Here is a 16,902-nt window from a genome sequence, read left to right on the forward strand (position 1 = left end):
GGGAAGAGGATTACTTGGCATAGCTATTATAAAGGATCATTTGTCAGTGTCTGAGAAAATATCAAAAGCATAAGGCCTGTGTATGACTGAGCCACACCATAGCCCAGTACTTAGCTTACACCGACACTTGTGTACATGCCAAGGAGATACATGCAAATAGATTAACAAACACTGCTTAAATAATAAAAACTGGAAAATAGGGGCTCAGTGGTAGAATGTCTGTCTACACAGGCAAGATGCCCTATGTCCCATTCTTAGCACTGTAAAAACAGAGTGCAAAACTGAAAACCTTGTCCCCAATAACCACTTCACCTCCTCCAAAACAGCCAACATCACTGCAATACTTCAGTATTTGTAAGTATTCTACATTGATATCAATCGGAAGTAGTTTGCCGGGTTTGGGTTCCTTTTAAAAGATTTATTTAAAATTTCTTTAGTTACTAAAGTCGTGGTGGTGGCGCATGCCTTTAATCCCAGCACTCATGGTGCAAAGGCAGGAGGATCTCTGTGAGTTCGAGGACAGCATGGTCTACAGAGAGAGTTCCAGAACAGCCAGGGCTACACAGAGGAACCCTGCCTTGAAAAATAAAATAAAACAAAACAAAAAAGATTTATTTATTTTTGTGTGGATGAGTGTTTTGCCTGTATGTATGACTGTGCACCACATGCATGCCTATTATCTGGAGAGGTCAGAAGAGGATGCCAAATCCCCTGGAACTGGAGTTACAGATGCTTGTGAGCTGCCATGTAGGTGCTGGGTACTGAACCTGGGTCCTCTGGAAACAAGTGCTCTTAACCCCGAGCCATCATCTCTCCAGCCTCCTATGTCTTGTTTTAAAGAAGGAAGGGAAGGGAATAGTTTTTTGAAGAGTTAACAAGTAGTTAACTCTGTTTCCCAGCTCTCCTATAGACAGTATACACTACTGTTTCCTCACAGCCAGAAAAAAAGCATGCTTTCTGAAGAGCAGTAATACAGGAAGAAGTAAAGTAAAATAAAAATCAACAAGTCACCCACTAGAGGAATCACTTCAGTCCGAATCATAACACCTGCAACCTTGGCCCCAGACCACAGTGAAAGAGGCCAAGCTTACCAAGTTTTTCATCTGATGCTGGGTGCTGGCTTTGAAAGCCACGGTTGGCAACTCATTCTGAAGGTACTCCAGCCATTTTTCCACAATCTCCTTGGGAACCAGGTCTGGGAAAAACAAGTGGGACTTAGAAGAACATTATTTCCATGGCTTCCCCCAAGCCACACACCTATGTCTAGGCCTACCTCCTACTAACAGATCTCCCCTCTTGCCCTAACTGTCCCTGCCTAGTCCCCAGGATGGAGTGACAAAGGACAATTTGATCTGCAGGACAAGTTGGCCTTCCCTGAGAAGGCTTACTCTCTTGAAGAAAATATGTCAAGAAGCAGTTTGTCCCAGACACCCCCCTTCATTGCAAAGTGCCCACATATCTTATTCCCATTCCCTTTCCTAATCATCCCACGCTGGGTTAAGTGTCAAGAATGGCTATGATTTGTGAAGTGCTGGTGATACACCAAGCTCTTCATTAATTCTCACAACAAAGCTGTGGGACTGAGATGGTCATGTCCTGTTTACTACTAGAGAAATAGAAGTCCTCACGAGTGACATGAGCTATCAGCTATCACGAAGAAAACAGCAAAAGTAGGATAAGACTAACACCTCAGTGAGTCCCAAGCCATGTGCTCTCTTGTCCCAATCTTTGAGTTCCAGTTTGTAGGGACAGGGCTCCAAGAATAACCAGCCACAGAACCTGCTCAAAACTGCAAGGAAAGGGGCTGAGAGGCAAACAGGCTCAGACTCTACCCCCAATCCATGCTACATTCTGTATGTGTCTGTGTGGACACCACACAATATTTCTGCCTTTGGAAATCGGAACAAGATTTCCTCTGAATGGCTATTCTGAAAGCCACTGAGTTGCTGTCTCCGTGCCTAATCTGAGCTAGCCTTAGCTTAACCCTTCCCTGCCTTACCCAGTCTTTCCAAAACCTACCAATCTTATTCAAGACCAAGACCAGCTTCTTGTTGCCTTCTGCTCGAAGGACAGTCTCCTCCATCTGGAAACAGCGGCAGCCCAATGGGTCTCTGGCATCCAAGACTTCCAGAATCACATCAGAGTACTCTACTACCTGCAGGACAGAAAATGCAAAGGAAGAAGGCTGAGAATGGACTAGGTAGTAGTCTCCATTTCAGTAAGAAAAAAACAGAAATGAAGACATGAAAATGCACTGAGGTCCCCGCCAAAAGGCTTTAAGAAATGGATACTTGTTATGTAGCTTAAGTCTATACTCCCAACACTTGTGATGATGAGACAAAGGGCCTGCAAGGAGTTCAAGGCTTGGAATACATAGTGAGTTCTAGGTTAGCCTAGGCTACAGAATAAGACCTATCTAAAAACAAAAGAAAGAAAGAAGAAGAAAATGAATCCTCCTACCTTACGAAACTCCTTGTAATAGGCCTTCCGTGTAGCCTCATCATCCAACTGAGGAAACATATTTAATTCCTGCAAAACTTCCTCCTAAAGGAGGGGGAAAAAGCATAATAATCTATGGGGAAAAGGGCAAGTAGATGCAAAAAGGGAGGAAAAAGAAAGAAGGGAAGAGAAGGAAGAAGGGAAGATACACGAGAACCAACAAGGCTTTTGAAGAGCACAGGAAGCTGGAGGATACATGTGAGTCCCAGACCACTTAAAAGTAGCACTGAATGGGCCACCACAAAGGCTCAGCCACTCCAAGTGCTCACTGGGAAGTCTGTTGATCTGAGTTCAATTCCTGGAACCATGGCAGAAAGACACAAATGACTCCAGAGAGGTGTTTGGTGACCTCTATACAATTGCATATCCTCTCCCTCTCTCCCTCTCTCCCCCCTCTCTCTCTCCCTCCCTCCCTCTCACCCCCTCTCTCCCCCACACACACACACTATAATACTAAATAAGTTTTATTTTTTTAAAGTAGGACTGCCAACAACCAAAAGTGCTGGGAAACTAGAAAAGTAGACAGATCCATGGGATCTGTGTGTATTCCTATGTGTGCATGTGCATTTGAGCACCAGCCAAATGTCTGCTTGGTCACAAGAGTGTGGAAAAGGCAGGATAAAGGGGGAAGGTATGAAAAAATAATCTATGAGGCACATGGAACCAGGAAACAAAACCTTTACTGAAGTCATCGAGGCCGTCAGAGCTGCAAGTGCATACTGTGCTTGTGAGATGCCAGACGCCAGAAAGGACAGAAGGACACCCACAGGGATACACTCTGCACCTGCTCCTCTGTGTCTCGGTCTGCCTTCATATGCTCCCTCCTAGAGCACTCCCCAGCCATACCTCTCCTGGTCCCTCGCCCCACTGCCACTCCATCTTTAGGCTCAAGCCTGGGAGAGGCATTCTCCACAGACGTGTGCTCACAGGCATGCTGCAAACAGCCCCTTTTCTCCCTCTTCTCCTTCCTCTCTCTCCCAACTGGTTTCCTTCTCTGCACTCATCCCTTTCCTCTACTGACCTTACACTCCTTCTCTCTCTTTCTCTCTTTTCCCCTAGAGACAAGTTTCACTATACAGCCATTTTTATTTCTCCCTCTACAGCAAAGCAGCACTCCACTCCAATCCCACCCAGCAGCGCGAGGTGCTCTCTTACCTTGTGCTCAAACTCCTCCTGACGTTTCAGGACATCCTGGCAATAGCTCTCCATGGTCCTGTGTCTTTGTCTCTCTTGCTCCCGGGCAACCTGCTGCTTCTCCCTCATCTCCTCAACCTAACAAATAAACACGCACTGTGACTGGAACTGAGTAGCTCTGCCGTCCACAGGAGAGAAGGAATGGGGATACAGGAAAGGGACAGAGAGGAGGACAGAATATTTGGGAAGAAAAAGACAGAGAAACTAGGGGAAGGAGAGTGGTGGAGAAAAATTACAAGAAGAGCTGGGTGTAGTGGCCCACGACTGTCAATCTAGTGACTTGAGAGGCTAAGGCAGGAGAATTGCCATTAGGTCAAGGCCAGCCAGGACCACATACTGGACTCTAGGCCACCAGGCCAGCCAGAGCTATATAGCAGGACTCTGTATCATTCAAGCCAGTCTCAAGAAATATAAAAAAGGACTAGGCAAGGTGGCTCCAGGGGTAAAAAGTCTTGCCATGCAAGCCTGACAACATGAGTTCAGTTCCTGGAATCTAAGGTGGAAGGAGAGAAGTGAGTCCAAAAGTTGTCCTCTGACCTCTACATATCCATCATAACGGGGGGGGGGGGGGGGGGGGGGGCGCGACACTTGCTCCCTCCCACCACCACCTCCACCACAAATAAGAAAAAAAAAAGTATAGTAATTAAAATTACTAAGAGTTGAAAAGAATAAAAGAAAGAAAAATAAAAGAGCACCTGAGAAGCAGAGAGAGAGCGGAAAACACTCAAGTCCAAAGAAGGACAAGGTCATAGGATGTACCGAGCAGAAAGGGAGCTGCCACACTGGCACATACTGCTACTCAGGGTTTGAGGGGGAAGGATTTCATGAGCCCAAGCATCCAAGACCTGCCTGGGCAGCAAAGCAAGATCGTGCCTCAACCAACCAAGAAAACAGGGAAAAGGCAGCAAGAGACGGCAAAGGGCTAGTCACAGAGGAAGGAGACATCCAAGAACGGGAGATGACAGAGTCAAAGGAGAGAGCTTTAAGGAAAGCATGGTCTCAAATGGGACACGGGGGTGTAGAGGAGAGGCCAGCAGTAGGGGTTTGAGTGGAACACTGGAAACACAAGCCAGACAGCAATGTCTGGGAGGGTAGACCAAGGTGAGCAAATGGAAAACTTAAAAGCAGTATCAATGTAACCTGCCTCACTCCCCCAACCCCCAGCCACAAAGAGCATCAAGAAGCTCTGCCCTTCGGCCCAACACTTATGCAGATCACATATTCAAACCAGGCATTACTCCCCAAAGACAAAAGGCTCACCCTTTTCTTCTTTAACTCAGCCTCCCGACTGGCGTGATCATTGCCATGAACCAACTGGGGAGCAGATGATGGTCTGGATGTTACTTTCTTCCCATTCTGCCTTGCAGGCTGATTACCAAACAAGAAAAGAAAAAATTAGCATAGTTCATGAATCTATGGAAAACACCTTACAGTCAGAGGAGCGGGGGAATATAGCCTGGATGGGGGTTCTTCCCAGAAATTTGCTTGTCTAGCTAGGACAAGACCATTCTCCACTAGCCAGGCAGGGACTGATAGGTAAGTGGTGGAGACAAGGGCAGCCAGGATGGTTTCCCAAGGCCAAAGGGAACGCTTTCCTGACAAATAGGTCTTGGGACCCACAGCACAAGACCTGAGAACTTGTCAAAAATACAAATTTGGGGGCTGAGGGTGTGTGGCCCGTTGGTAGAGCACTTGCTTGGTATGTTCAAGGCCCTGAATTTGATACCAAAACACAGAGGGATGGCAATAATCCCTAACAAGTAACCCAAGCACAAAGCAGTCTATAGCTTTTGGAAGGAACTTCATATATGCAGGTGACTGCTGCAGCCCTGAGTGGCAGAAAAAGCCAGATCTGTGCATCCCAATGAGGTACTTTGTCCAGAGTCACCCAATAACTACTGAACCGACCTCCAACAATACACATACGTCACCTGAAGGTAAGGCCCACTTACCTTCTTACAGCCTTTGGAACCTTTACCTGGTTTTTTGTTTTCTGCAAAAAAAAAAAAAGAGAGAGAAGAGAAACAAGAGCTATCAGCCACTTACCCAATGTTTTTTAAGCTTTAATCAGAAGGCCAGGCTAACTAGGAAATTTAGAGGCCTTGGAAGCCATGTCTGTCCAGATCCAGCGAGCTACAGATGGTAAAGTCAGTGCCAAGAGGAAGTAACTAGGTATAACACTTGGAGAATTATTTCCGTGCAAACTCCATAAATTACTAATGGAATTCTATTGAGCGACCCAAACATGTATTTGTAGCTACCTCTCCTCACCACTCCCAAAGTCCTGCTTAGGACACCTGTGAAACACACCTCTCGGCATGTCTCTAGGGGTGTTTCCTACAGGCTGAAATGTGGGTAGTAGTATCATCCCATGGACTAGAGTCCCAGCCTGAATCAAAGGGGAAAAAAGACAGAAGCCAGCATTCTGAGTCCCAGCATTCATCTCTCCCTACTTCCCAACCATGGCTGCAATGTGTCCAGCTGCCTCCCCTCCATGACTTCCCTGTCATTATGAAATGTAACCCCTCAAATAACGAGTCAAAATAAACTCTTCATTAAGGACATCAGCAACAACCAAATTGATAATCTAGAAGACCAAGGGAGGGAGCTTATTTGGAATGAAAATTATAAATGAGGACAAAACTGGAAAATGTAGAAATTAATCTTCAAATAAGAGAATTCTTGAAAAAGGGTACAAATAGAGAAGCAAATAATTTTTATTTATTCTTCTTATATAGTATATCCTGATTGCAGTTTCCCCTCCTTCCTCTCCTCCTAGTCCCCCCAACCTCCCCTCTCCCCCCAGATTGACTTCTTCTGTTTCCCTTAAGAAAAGGGCATGGGTTGGGGATTTAGCTCAGTGGTAGAGCACTTGCCTAGCAAGCGCAAGGCCCTGGGTTCAATCCTCAGCTCAAAAAAAAAAAAGAAAGAAAGAAAGAAAAGGGCAGGTCTCTCGGGGATATCAGGTTACACAGAGAAATCCTGTCTCAAAAAAAAAGGAACACTAGGCACATCAATAATTTTTTAAAAAATAACTGATGAAAATTCTTTACCTTGAAGATAGGCTTAAGGTTTTAGATTGGGAAGGTACATGGGGCATCAAGATTAAAATATGGGTGCCCTGGTTGGTTTTCTGGTCAAATTGAGACAAGCTGGAGAAAAGGAAACTACAACTGAGAAAATGTCTCTCTCCATAAGATCTGGCTGTAAGGCATTTTCTTAATTAGGGATTGATAAGGAGGGCCCAGTCCATTGTGGATGGTGCCACCCCTGCGCTCATGGTCCTGGGTTCTACAAGAAAGCAGGCTGAGCAAGCCATGTGGAACAAGTCAGTAAACAGCACTCCTCCATGGCCTCTGCTTTAGCTCCTGCCTCGAGGTTCCTGCCTGCTTGAGTTCCTGTCCTGACTTATTTATTTCAATGATGACTTCGTGAATGGAACATATAAGCTGAAATAAACCTTTTCCTTCCCATGTTGCTTTTGGTAATGGCATTTTATCACAGCAATAGAAACCAAAGACATTGGGTCTGGGGATTTAGTTCAGTAGTAAATTAAATGCTCAGCATACAAAGATCTGGGTTCTAGTCCCAGTAGTGCCAAAAAAGAAAAAGATTAACAACAAAAAACTTTCATCCTAGCATATCCTGATAAAATTTGTGAACTCCATGGATAAAGAGAAAAGTTTTAGGCTGGGCATACTGGTGGCGCACGCCTTTAATCCAAGTACTCAGGAGGCAGAGGCAGGCAGATCTCTGAGTTTGAGGCCAGCCTGGTCTACATAGCAAGTTCTAGGACAGTCAAGGCTACACTGAGAAACTCTGTCTCAAAAAAAAAAGAGGGGGCTGGAGAGATGGCCCAGCGGTTAAGAGCACTGGTTGACTGGTTGTTCTTCCAGAGGACCCAAGTTCAATTCCCAGCACACACACATGGCAGCTCACAACTGTCTGTAATTCCAGTTCCAGGGGATCTGACACCCTCACACCAATGCACATAAAATAATTTTTTTAAAAAAATTACTTAAAAAAACCCAAAAGAAAAAAAAGGAGAGAGAAAAGTTTTACAAGAACAAGTATCCAAGCCGGGCGGTGGTGGCACACACGCCTTTAGTCCCAGCACTCGGGAGGCAGAGCCAGGCGAATCTCTGTGAGTTCGAGGCCAGCCTGGGCTACCAAGTGAGTCCCAGGAAAGGCGCAAAGCTACACAGAGAAACCCTGTCTTGAAAAACCAAAAAAAAAAAAAAAAAAAAAAAAAAAAAGAACAAGTATCCAAATAAAGGTTCCCAACAAACAAAAGAAAAGCGGACTCTGAACACTTAACAAAGAAGTCAGTATGGTTGACAGAGAAGCCAGTCCAGTTGAGGGGTTGAGTACCTGTCATCCAAAACACTTTTCATCAGAGGTGTCTCAGCTTTTGATTTTTTGAGTTTGGAATGTTTACATTATCAACAATGAGCTATCATGAGGGAAGAGCTGGGGATGTAGCTCAGTTGATACAGTACTCGTACAAAGCCTTGGGTTCTTTATCTAACACCCCCAAAAACCAGCATGGTGGTACACATCTGTAATATCAGTGCTTGGGAGATGGAGGCAGGAGAACTAGAAATTCAATGTACCTCCTTGGCTATGTAGTGAGTTCAAGACCAGTCTAGGCTACTCTTGGGGGAAGTGAGCCAAGTTAAACTATGGAATTAATTTATGTTTCACACATACCTTAAACACAAAAGCTAAAGTTAATTTTCAATAATTCTATGCATGTAATTTTCACAGTACACTACAATTTCACTTCACACTAAAATTTCACAGTACAGAATTTTTTTACTTGAGATATCATGTGGGCATGCAAAAAGTTTCAAGGTTAAAGCATTAGAGCATTAGATTAGGATGTTCAATAAATCCTGGGGAAGGGACTGATTGTGTCCCAAGCCAAAATCCTCTATCTGATCACTCTTATGTAAAAGTATTTCCTTTCTGGCAAAACTACTGCCAAAAAATAGAACTTACAGGATATGGCAGACAATGTATTCAACATGTTCAAGGCCCAAATGAGAGTGGGGTAGAAAGAAGAGGAAAATGGGAGAAGGAGATAAAAACCAAAATTAAATCAGAATAAAGGATGCAAAGTAAAGAAAACAAAATATGGTTAGACAGAAAATAGATTAGAACTTATTAATAGATTTAAGAAAATTGGTGATATGACTGAGAAGTGTAACTTAAAACCAAGAAGAATAACCCAAAGAACTAGCTCAGATCTAAGACATCAATTTCAACAAACTCCAAGAATCAAGAGATGGACACTGGAAAAGCAAATGCATGAAATGTGCTACAAGTCTCACTCTGGATGGTAGGATCAAAAAAGCTAGTATTTAACATTGGCAACACAGTAGAGAAAGACAAGTTTAATCATGCTATTAGTTTAGCAAAAAGTGGGGAGGAAGAGAAAACAATAAATGTATAATAAGATGGTAGAAATTTGACCAGAATATAGTTGCCATAACAAATGTGAATGTATCAAATTTCCTTGGGGGCGGGATGACAACACAGTCTCATAATGTAGCCCAGGCTTGTCTTGAACTTGTAGCAATCTTCCTGCCTCAGCCTCCCAATTGCTGGGAATACAGGCAATTTCCCTATCTGAAAACAACAAAATAGAACTCGTCTCTTTTACTTCCAAAGCACTTAGCTGCAACAAAAGGAATGTGATAGCTAGAATGAACTAGGTCTCAGTATTTTTACTCAACAATTTCCATCTCCCTAACTTCCTTGGTGACGGAACCCTAGCACTGATATAAGCATGGAAAAGACATCACTTGAAGGAAAGCATCTACTTCAAAGAGGAGAAGGAAGAGTGGGAACAGAAACGGGAGAAAGGGATACAGTCAGTCACTACTCAGCACTACAACACTCAGGATCCTCTGGTCATTGGCTTTACTACAGTTCCTAAGGGGAAACATCTACCACTATGTAGCTGGCAGGTCAGAGTTCTTATTCTGACTCAACACCTACCTAGCTATACAATTTTTGAAGAACTCCTTTTGTTTTAGAGAGGTGAGTCATAGTATTTTATCCAGACTGGTTTCAAACTCTGGCTCAAGCAATTCACCTGCCTCAGTCTCCCCAGTAGCTGGAGCTACACAACTAAAAAAAAATTTTTTTTAATTCCTAAGGCCCATTGCCTGCATCTACTATCTAACATGTAGGCCTAAAATCATCAACTCTCCTATCAGTATCCAGCACAGATCCACCCCTTAATTACCTCTATCTTCTATACTCTCCCCACCCAAAAACCTCCCTGGTATATGCACAGTTGCACTGACTTCATCCGGCCCCTTCCTCCTCTTCCCTGGCAGCTAACTACCTTGATGTCCTCTGGAAGTCCTGTACATAGGGGGTCAGCACTCTCAGATGCCATTAACCTCTCCTCAGGAACAACTGGCCAACCTCCTGCCCTCGGTCTTGGCTCTCCCAACCAGAAAGCTTTACTTTGAAGATTTTTCAAAAGATGGATGTTCTTTCTAGCACATTAATCTTAAAACCAGAAGGCACAGATGTACCTCAGACTCACCAATGTCAGACTGGAACCATATGTCCCTTCTTGTTAGAAAGGAAAAAAATACAACAAAATCCCTGCTGCTCTTCTGGGGTCCCCATCATTCTGCTGTGTCTGTCACTGAAGAGTCCCCTTTCCTCATTTACGGAAATGCACGGCTCACAGCTTTGTTTTCCAAACAAGTTCAGTCACCATCCACTTGGAGGTCACCGGGTAGCCCTTCCAATAACCTGGGTTTCGCACTTCCTTGATATCCTCACCTCTAAGGATCTCCACTCCATCTCAGCCACCCAAGCATCCATGCCTATGACTACACTGAAGGGGACACCACCTAGTGTCCTGGACTTCTGAAAGTAGTCTCAGACACCACTCTCCCATCTTCAGGTTTACGTGTCCAGTCTCCCAGATACACAAACCTTTTACTCGGTCCTTATTCATCCAGCCACATCCTGTCCAGCTCCTTTCCCCTCTGTTGTGCCACCGGGACACCTTTACTAGTGCTTATTCATCAACTGGTCAGCAAGCAGGCTGCTTCCAGCTTATCAACCTCTGCCACCAACACTTGCAATTATAAGCTTTTGGGTTTGGGACTTTTTTGAGTTTTTGAGATAGGGTCTCACTGTTATACCAGGCTGGCCTCAGACTCACAGCAGTCCTGTTTCAGCATCCCAAGTGGTGGGATTATAGATATTAATCTCTACATCCAGCTAACAGTTTGCTTTTTTATCTTGCATGTGGGTGTGGATGTGATGCATGTGCTGCACATGTGTGTTTGCATGTGTGGGGCACATGTAGGTATGGAAGCACATGTGGCTGTTGAGGCCCAAAGTTCACAACATGTCTTCTTCAATTGCTCTCTCAGGGTCTCTCAATTGAACCCAGAGCTCACTGATTTGGGTAGCCTTACCTAGCTGTCTTGCCCATGGACACTGCTATCTCTGCCTCTGGAGTACAGGGATAACAAGAGGCTGTCATGCCTGCCCAGCTTTTATGTGGGTCCTGGGGTTCGAACTCTAGTCCTCATGTTTACATGGAAGGCACTTTATCCAATAAGCCATCTCTCCAGGCTAGATTTTTTTTCTCTTTTGAGATGCATCTCAATATGCAACTCAGACTGGTCTAAAACTTGCAGAAATCCTGCTTCTGTCTCCAGCATGCTGGGATTAGAGGTAAGAATCACTATGCTTGGTCACTGTAAAGTTTTTAAATTATAAAGCACAACCTCCTTTAAGTGACCATTCAAAACTGATTAACTAAAATTGCATGGGGGTAAAGTTCAGGTATAGATCATTTACCTAGTACACACAAGGTCCTGGGTTTTAATACACAGCACCACAGAAAATGTAGCTAAATACTCTATAAGACTCCCCCAGCAGAGTATGGTGGCTCATGCCTGTAATCTCAGCCCTTGGGAGGCAGATGTAGGAGAGATGCTATAAGTTCCAGGCTATTTACATTGTGAGTTGGGGCTACCTGGGCTAGAGAGTGAAACCCTACCTCGATGGAAGCACTGAGAATAAAAAATGAAGTTGGACAGTGGTGGTGCATGCCTTTAATCCCAGCAGTCAGGGCTACACAGAGAAAACCTGTCTCATAAAAAAGGGGAGGTGTCTTTTTGAAGGCTGAAAGACCAGCAATTCGTCCACATGGTCTGTTTTAGTTAAGAAAAATTTAATATTCAGAAATCAGGCAATGCTAAATTCCAAGGATCAATAGAGTCTGAATGTTGGCAGAGTGGTTTGAAACAAGGTCTTGCTATATAATCTATGCTGGTTGGAATTTCCTATGCAGTTAAGACTGGTCTTAAACTTGCAACAATTCTACTTATGTCTCCTGAGTGCTAGGATTATAAGGATGCATGGCCATGACCAATAAGACTGGGGAATGAAATATATATATATATATATATATATATATATATATATATATATGGATTTTCAAGTTCCAGGCTGGCCTAGAACTCAGAGATCTGTCTGTCTCTGCTGGGATTAAAGGTGTATGCCACTACACCTGTATGAAATATTTAATCCAATACTTATAACACAGTTATAAGGCTCTGCATATCTATGGGTGATACATCCACAGACTCAATTAACTGAAACAATAACTGCATCTAGAGGCCAGCAAGATGGCTCAGTGGGTAAAGGAACTTGCCACTAAGCTTGATGAGTTGAATTCGATCCCTGGGGCCCACATAATGGAAGGATCTCACTCCTGAAAGATGTCCTCTGACCTTCACACATGTACCATGGCATGCATATGAACAAACAGACTAGATTAAGGAACTGTATGTGTACTGGATATTATTTGTCATCATTTCCTAAACAAGTCTAACAACCATTTACATATGATCTACATTGTATTAGATCATTACAAGTAACCTTGAAAAGTTTTAAAACACAGGGGAAGATATGTGTAGACTAGATGCAAATGCCATGCTGTTTTACAGAGGGAATTGAACATTCACTGATTTTTTTATCTGCCAAAGACCTTGAAAAATGGTCTCCTATGGAAACAGAGAAATGATTGTACTTACAAAAGTGCTTACAAAGTACCAGGCACTGTTCTAACCATTTCATCTCTTTAAAGTCATTAATTCTTCATAATTCCAGATACTCAGGAGACTAGGATGAGAGGATGCCTTGTGCCCAGCATTTGAGGCCATTATGAGAAATACTGTGAGACACAATCTCAAAAAACTACCCTGGAACCAGCAAAATGGTTCAGTGGGTAAAAGGCTGCTTGTCAGCAAGCCTGACAACCTAAACTCAATCCCGTTGGCTCACATAGCAGAGGGAGAGAAGTGACTCCCACAAGTTGTCTCTGACCTCCACATATGTGCCATGCCAATACAAGCGTGCAATCGCGCGCGCGCGCACACACACACACACACACACCACACACACACACCCACCCACACAAATGAATAAATAGTTTTTAATCCTATTCTGAGCATGGTTTCATAAACTGGTAGCCCTAGAACTAAGGAAATGGAAACAGGAACATTAGAAATTCAAGGTAGCCGGGTGGTGGCACACCTTTCATCCCAGCACTCAGAAGGCAGAGGCAGGTGGATCTTTGTGAGTTGGAGGCCAGCTTGGTCTACAAATCAAGTTCCAGGACAGCCAGGGCTGTTACACAGAAAAACCCTGTCTAGAAAAAAAAAAAGAAAAAGTTCAAAGTCATCCTCAACTACATAGTGAGTTTGAGGCCAGGTTGGTCTACATGAGCACTGACTCAAAAAGAAATTCCTCTGGACAGGTGTGGTGCCTCATGACAGTAATGCCAGCAATTCAGGGATGGAGTCAGGCAGAAAGATGACAAAGCCAGCATAGGCTACCTGGAAAGACCCTATGTCAAGACAAACAAAATCCCCAAAACAATACAAATAGGGAGACATTATAATTAATGACCTCTGTGTTGTAAATAAGGAAAGTGGAGTTAAGTGACTTGGCCAAGGCTACACAGCTAATTAAAAAAAAAAACAGAGGTGAGATTGAAACTCAATGTGGCTCCAGCATAAAACCAGTACAACTTATGGTATCAACTGAAAGATGTAAGTTATAAAGACAGATATGCTGGGGGCTATTATGCAGCATCATATAATATTTACTGCTGTTTACCTCAGATTCAGCCACTTCCCCTTGCTGAGCCTCCATTTTCTCATCTATGAAATGAGAATGGGGAGAAAGGAAGAACTAACTACCTTACAAGAAGTTATGAGAATTACAAAGGTACCATATGTAAAAGACTCGGACTGAGAGAGCAGGGACATACTGAGTAATTTTTAAGTTGTGAGCTAAGCCTAGCAACACATTCCTACAGCCTCAATACTTGAGAGGCTGATGCAGGATAAAAGGGGAGTTTAAGGCCACAATAAACTACTTAAAAAACTTGAGGCTAGTCTAAAAAACAAACAAACAAAAAAAACACATGTGGTGGAGCATGCCTGTAAATCCAGCACTTGGGAGGTTCAGGCAGGAGGATCAAGAGTTCAAGACTAGCCTCAGATACACAGCAAATTCAAGGCTAACCTCAAAACAAAAAAAAAACAGCAAAGTTGTTGTGAAATAACATGAATACTGAATGTATAGGACTGGGAGAGGGTGGTAGAGGAAACTCACTGTGTCTAAGCTTCATCATGATGATCAGACAAGCTTGCAAAGAGAAACGTTCAAATCTGCCACTTTCTTCCTGTTGGAATAAAGGCAGCGACTTTAAGACAGACCTAGGACACACAAATACTCCCTTTTAAGCCTCTTAAAGGCAAAATAGCACATCACAGAACATAATCAGGAAGGACCAATTGGACCTAGGGCCTGATATGGCTGAGTAAACACAAGGAAAGGAGTATTGTATCACTCCAAGAGAGTAGATCAGAATCTCTCTTCCTGGATGGAGTCCATGCCTCCAAAACATTGAATGAATACTTGTAGTGTCATATCGTAGGTAAAAGACTAGTGCTAAGCCCCTCCACACTGGGGAGAAGAGCAAATGAGTTGTTATTTCATGAAGTGGACTGATAGTGTGCTTTTTCAAAGGGGGCTTCTGTGAGTCACCTACCCTTAGAGATGTGGAAGGTAGAATCCCAGGATTCTACCCTAGAATTAGGTTCTTAGAATTCTTACTTATGTCTGCATAGGTTGAAGTCAATGCCAAATCTCGGGGCTTGTGGGGGGGGGGGGCAAATCTCACCTGCATATGTAGCTGGGGTCTGTACCCTGGCAATAGAAAGGATTAGTCATTTGTCCCTCTATTCTTGGGTCACTGACTTAAGAAATCAACACAGTGGCTGTGTGTGTCTCTGCTACATGAGAGAGCACTGATCCAGGCACTTCTTAATGTTGGAAAAGGAAGAGCCTAGTTCTCTTTACTCATCTGTCAATAAGAAGCAAGGCTGCTATGCTTATTTCTATGAAGAGGTAGCATGAAGGAAATTGTGCAGCTTTGAATGAGGAGGGTCCACACACTTTTGCCTAATGGAGGCTATTCTGAATCCTTCCATAGGTGGTGGACTGGAATGGTGTGTGTACATTTCATGTGGGTTAAAGTCAGCAGTATATATTAGTAGTGAAGGGAATAGGGCCTCTGGTTCTCTATATGGCTGAGAAATAGGAAGGCATAAGGCCATGCAATTATAAACTCAATGAATCTGCTCCTACCTTGGGAAGTATGCATCTCTCATTTTACCCTAGGTGAGAAGAAATCTAAGCTCCTATACTTTAGATAAGGAGAGAGTTAGGGGTTGGGGATTTAGCTCAGTAGTAGACACAAGGTCCTGGGTTCGGTCCTTAGCTCTGGGGGGGTGGGGAGGAGAGTTCAAATGCCCTATATTGTAGGGTAATCAGTGATATCACTAGCTGTCAAGGCTAAATGAGGGGGGACGATCTGCATCTCTAGTGCACAGATGCCTCTCTCTTGGTCAATTTGGTGATTATTAATCATTTGGAGGGTGCAGTCTGTGTCTACTTCAAAAGGAGGGAGAATAAATCTGAGTCACTCACCCTGAGATCTCCTTGACAGATATAACCTCCTCTTAATGGACTAAAGTCTATTCCCATGTACTGTGAGCCAGTTTGGGGGTGGGCCTTTACAAAGTCAGTAAAACAGCCATTCATTATGGGGTAAGTATGGCGTCTGATTTTCCACGGTGAGGAATCTCCACTGGGGCGGGGGATAAGTCTGTGTGGCTGCCCATAGGCATGTGTCTCTAATCATTTTGATATTCAGATGACGGTGTCGATGAAGATCCGTGCCTTAATCAGCCAGAAGTCTATACTGTTCAGCTTTGTATTGGAAATTATTTGCTGATACGTCAGGGACGATGTCACCGCCACCATTTTGATGGGTTGACACCTGTCTACAAATTAGGTAATACGATATAAACGTAATAGGTCTGCTCCTACATGGAAGGGGGCGTCTGTCTACAAGAGAGTAATGGCAGGAAAGCGAAATGACGCCAAATATCCTGAAAGGCAGAAGGCAACCGACATTTTGTATCACGCATATGGCCCAGAGTGCATCTCTGTAGGCTCCCTCTGGGGCCGCCAGAATGCAGTTCAGCGCATCTCCACACGTGGAGCTATCCGTATCCCTCTTCTGGGCCCTTCTACCTCAGAAGCGAGCCAGCGGTTCACCTCTCTATTCTTGGATGGCGTACATCTCTGGTTTCACCTTTAAAAAAAACGATCCTCACTGCACTGCTGGCTAGGTGAGCGCAAACGAGGGGGAAAAAAGAAGAGTAGTCTCTTACCTACACTTCCGGCAGGGACCTCCGAGAGCTGCTATAGAAGCACAACGCTGCCTAACGACGACCGCGCGGCTAGGCTCCGCCCGGACTTCCGGATCCCAGCCCAGCTACTGGCTCCGCCTCTTTTGCGTACTGCGTGGGGGCGGAGTTTCGAGATAATTGCTGCTTCCGCGCAGTCCCGCCCCGGCTCCCACGCTGGCCCCGCCTCCTGGCTGCCCGCGGGTAAAGAAATAGCAAAGGGGGGGGCGGCAGCGGGGCGATGGTGAGGGCGGGGTGTGTGTGTGTGTGTATATACTCGTGTGGCCTCAAAAGCTATTTGTAAAACGAACTCTTTTGTGCGACCTCCTGGCTAGGGTTAAAGATACATAGTCTCGAAAAACCAAAAAAAAAAAAAAAAAAAAAGATACATGAT

At 44.1% G+C, this 16,902-nt stretch overlaps 1 protein-coding gene across 1 annotated transcript in view; it reads right to left on the minus strand.

The window, feature by feature from the left end:
• Window positions 1–16,600, minus strand: part of Gnl3l (G protein nucleolar 3 like) — a 32,212-nt gene extending 15,612 nt beyond the window's left edge. Inside the window, exons 1-8 of the mRNA XM_028883466.2 lie at window positions 16,494–16,600; window positions 14,365–14,434; window positions 5,646–5,686; window positions 4,954–5,061; window positions 3,655–3,771; window positions 2,461–2,544; window positions 2,020–2,155; window positions 1,092–1,195 (exon numbers count right to left, since the gene is read on the minus strand). Of these exons, the coding sequence (XP_028739299.1) occupies window positions 1,092–1,195; window positions 2,020–2,155; window positions 2,461–2,544; window positions 3,655–3,771; window positions 4,954–5,061; window positions 5,646–5,686; window positions 14,365–14,383 (609 nt within the window). The 5' untranslated portion in view covers window positions 14,384–14,434; window positions 16,494–16,600. The remainder of the gene's footprint in view (window positions 1–1,091; window positions 1,196–2,019; window positions 2,156–2,460; window positions 2,545–3,654; window positions 3,772–4,953; window positions 5,062–5,645; window positions 5,687–14,364; window positions 14,435–16,493) is intronic.
• Between the last annotated feature and the right edge of the window lie 302 nt (window positions 16,601–16,902).

Source organism: Peromyscus leucopus, chromosome X (genome assembly GCF_004664715.2).
Source record: "Peromyscus leucopus breed LL Stock chromosome X, UCI_PerLeu_2.1, whole genome shotgun sequence".
Taxonomy (NCBI): domain Eukaryota; kingdom Metazoa; phylum Chordata; class Mammalia; order Rodentia; family Cricetidae; genus Peromyscus; species Peromyscus leucopus.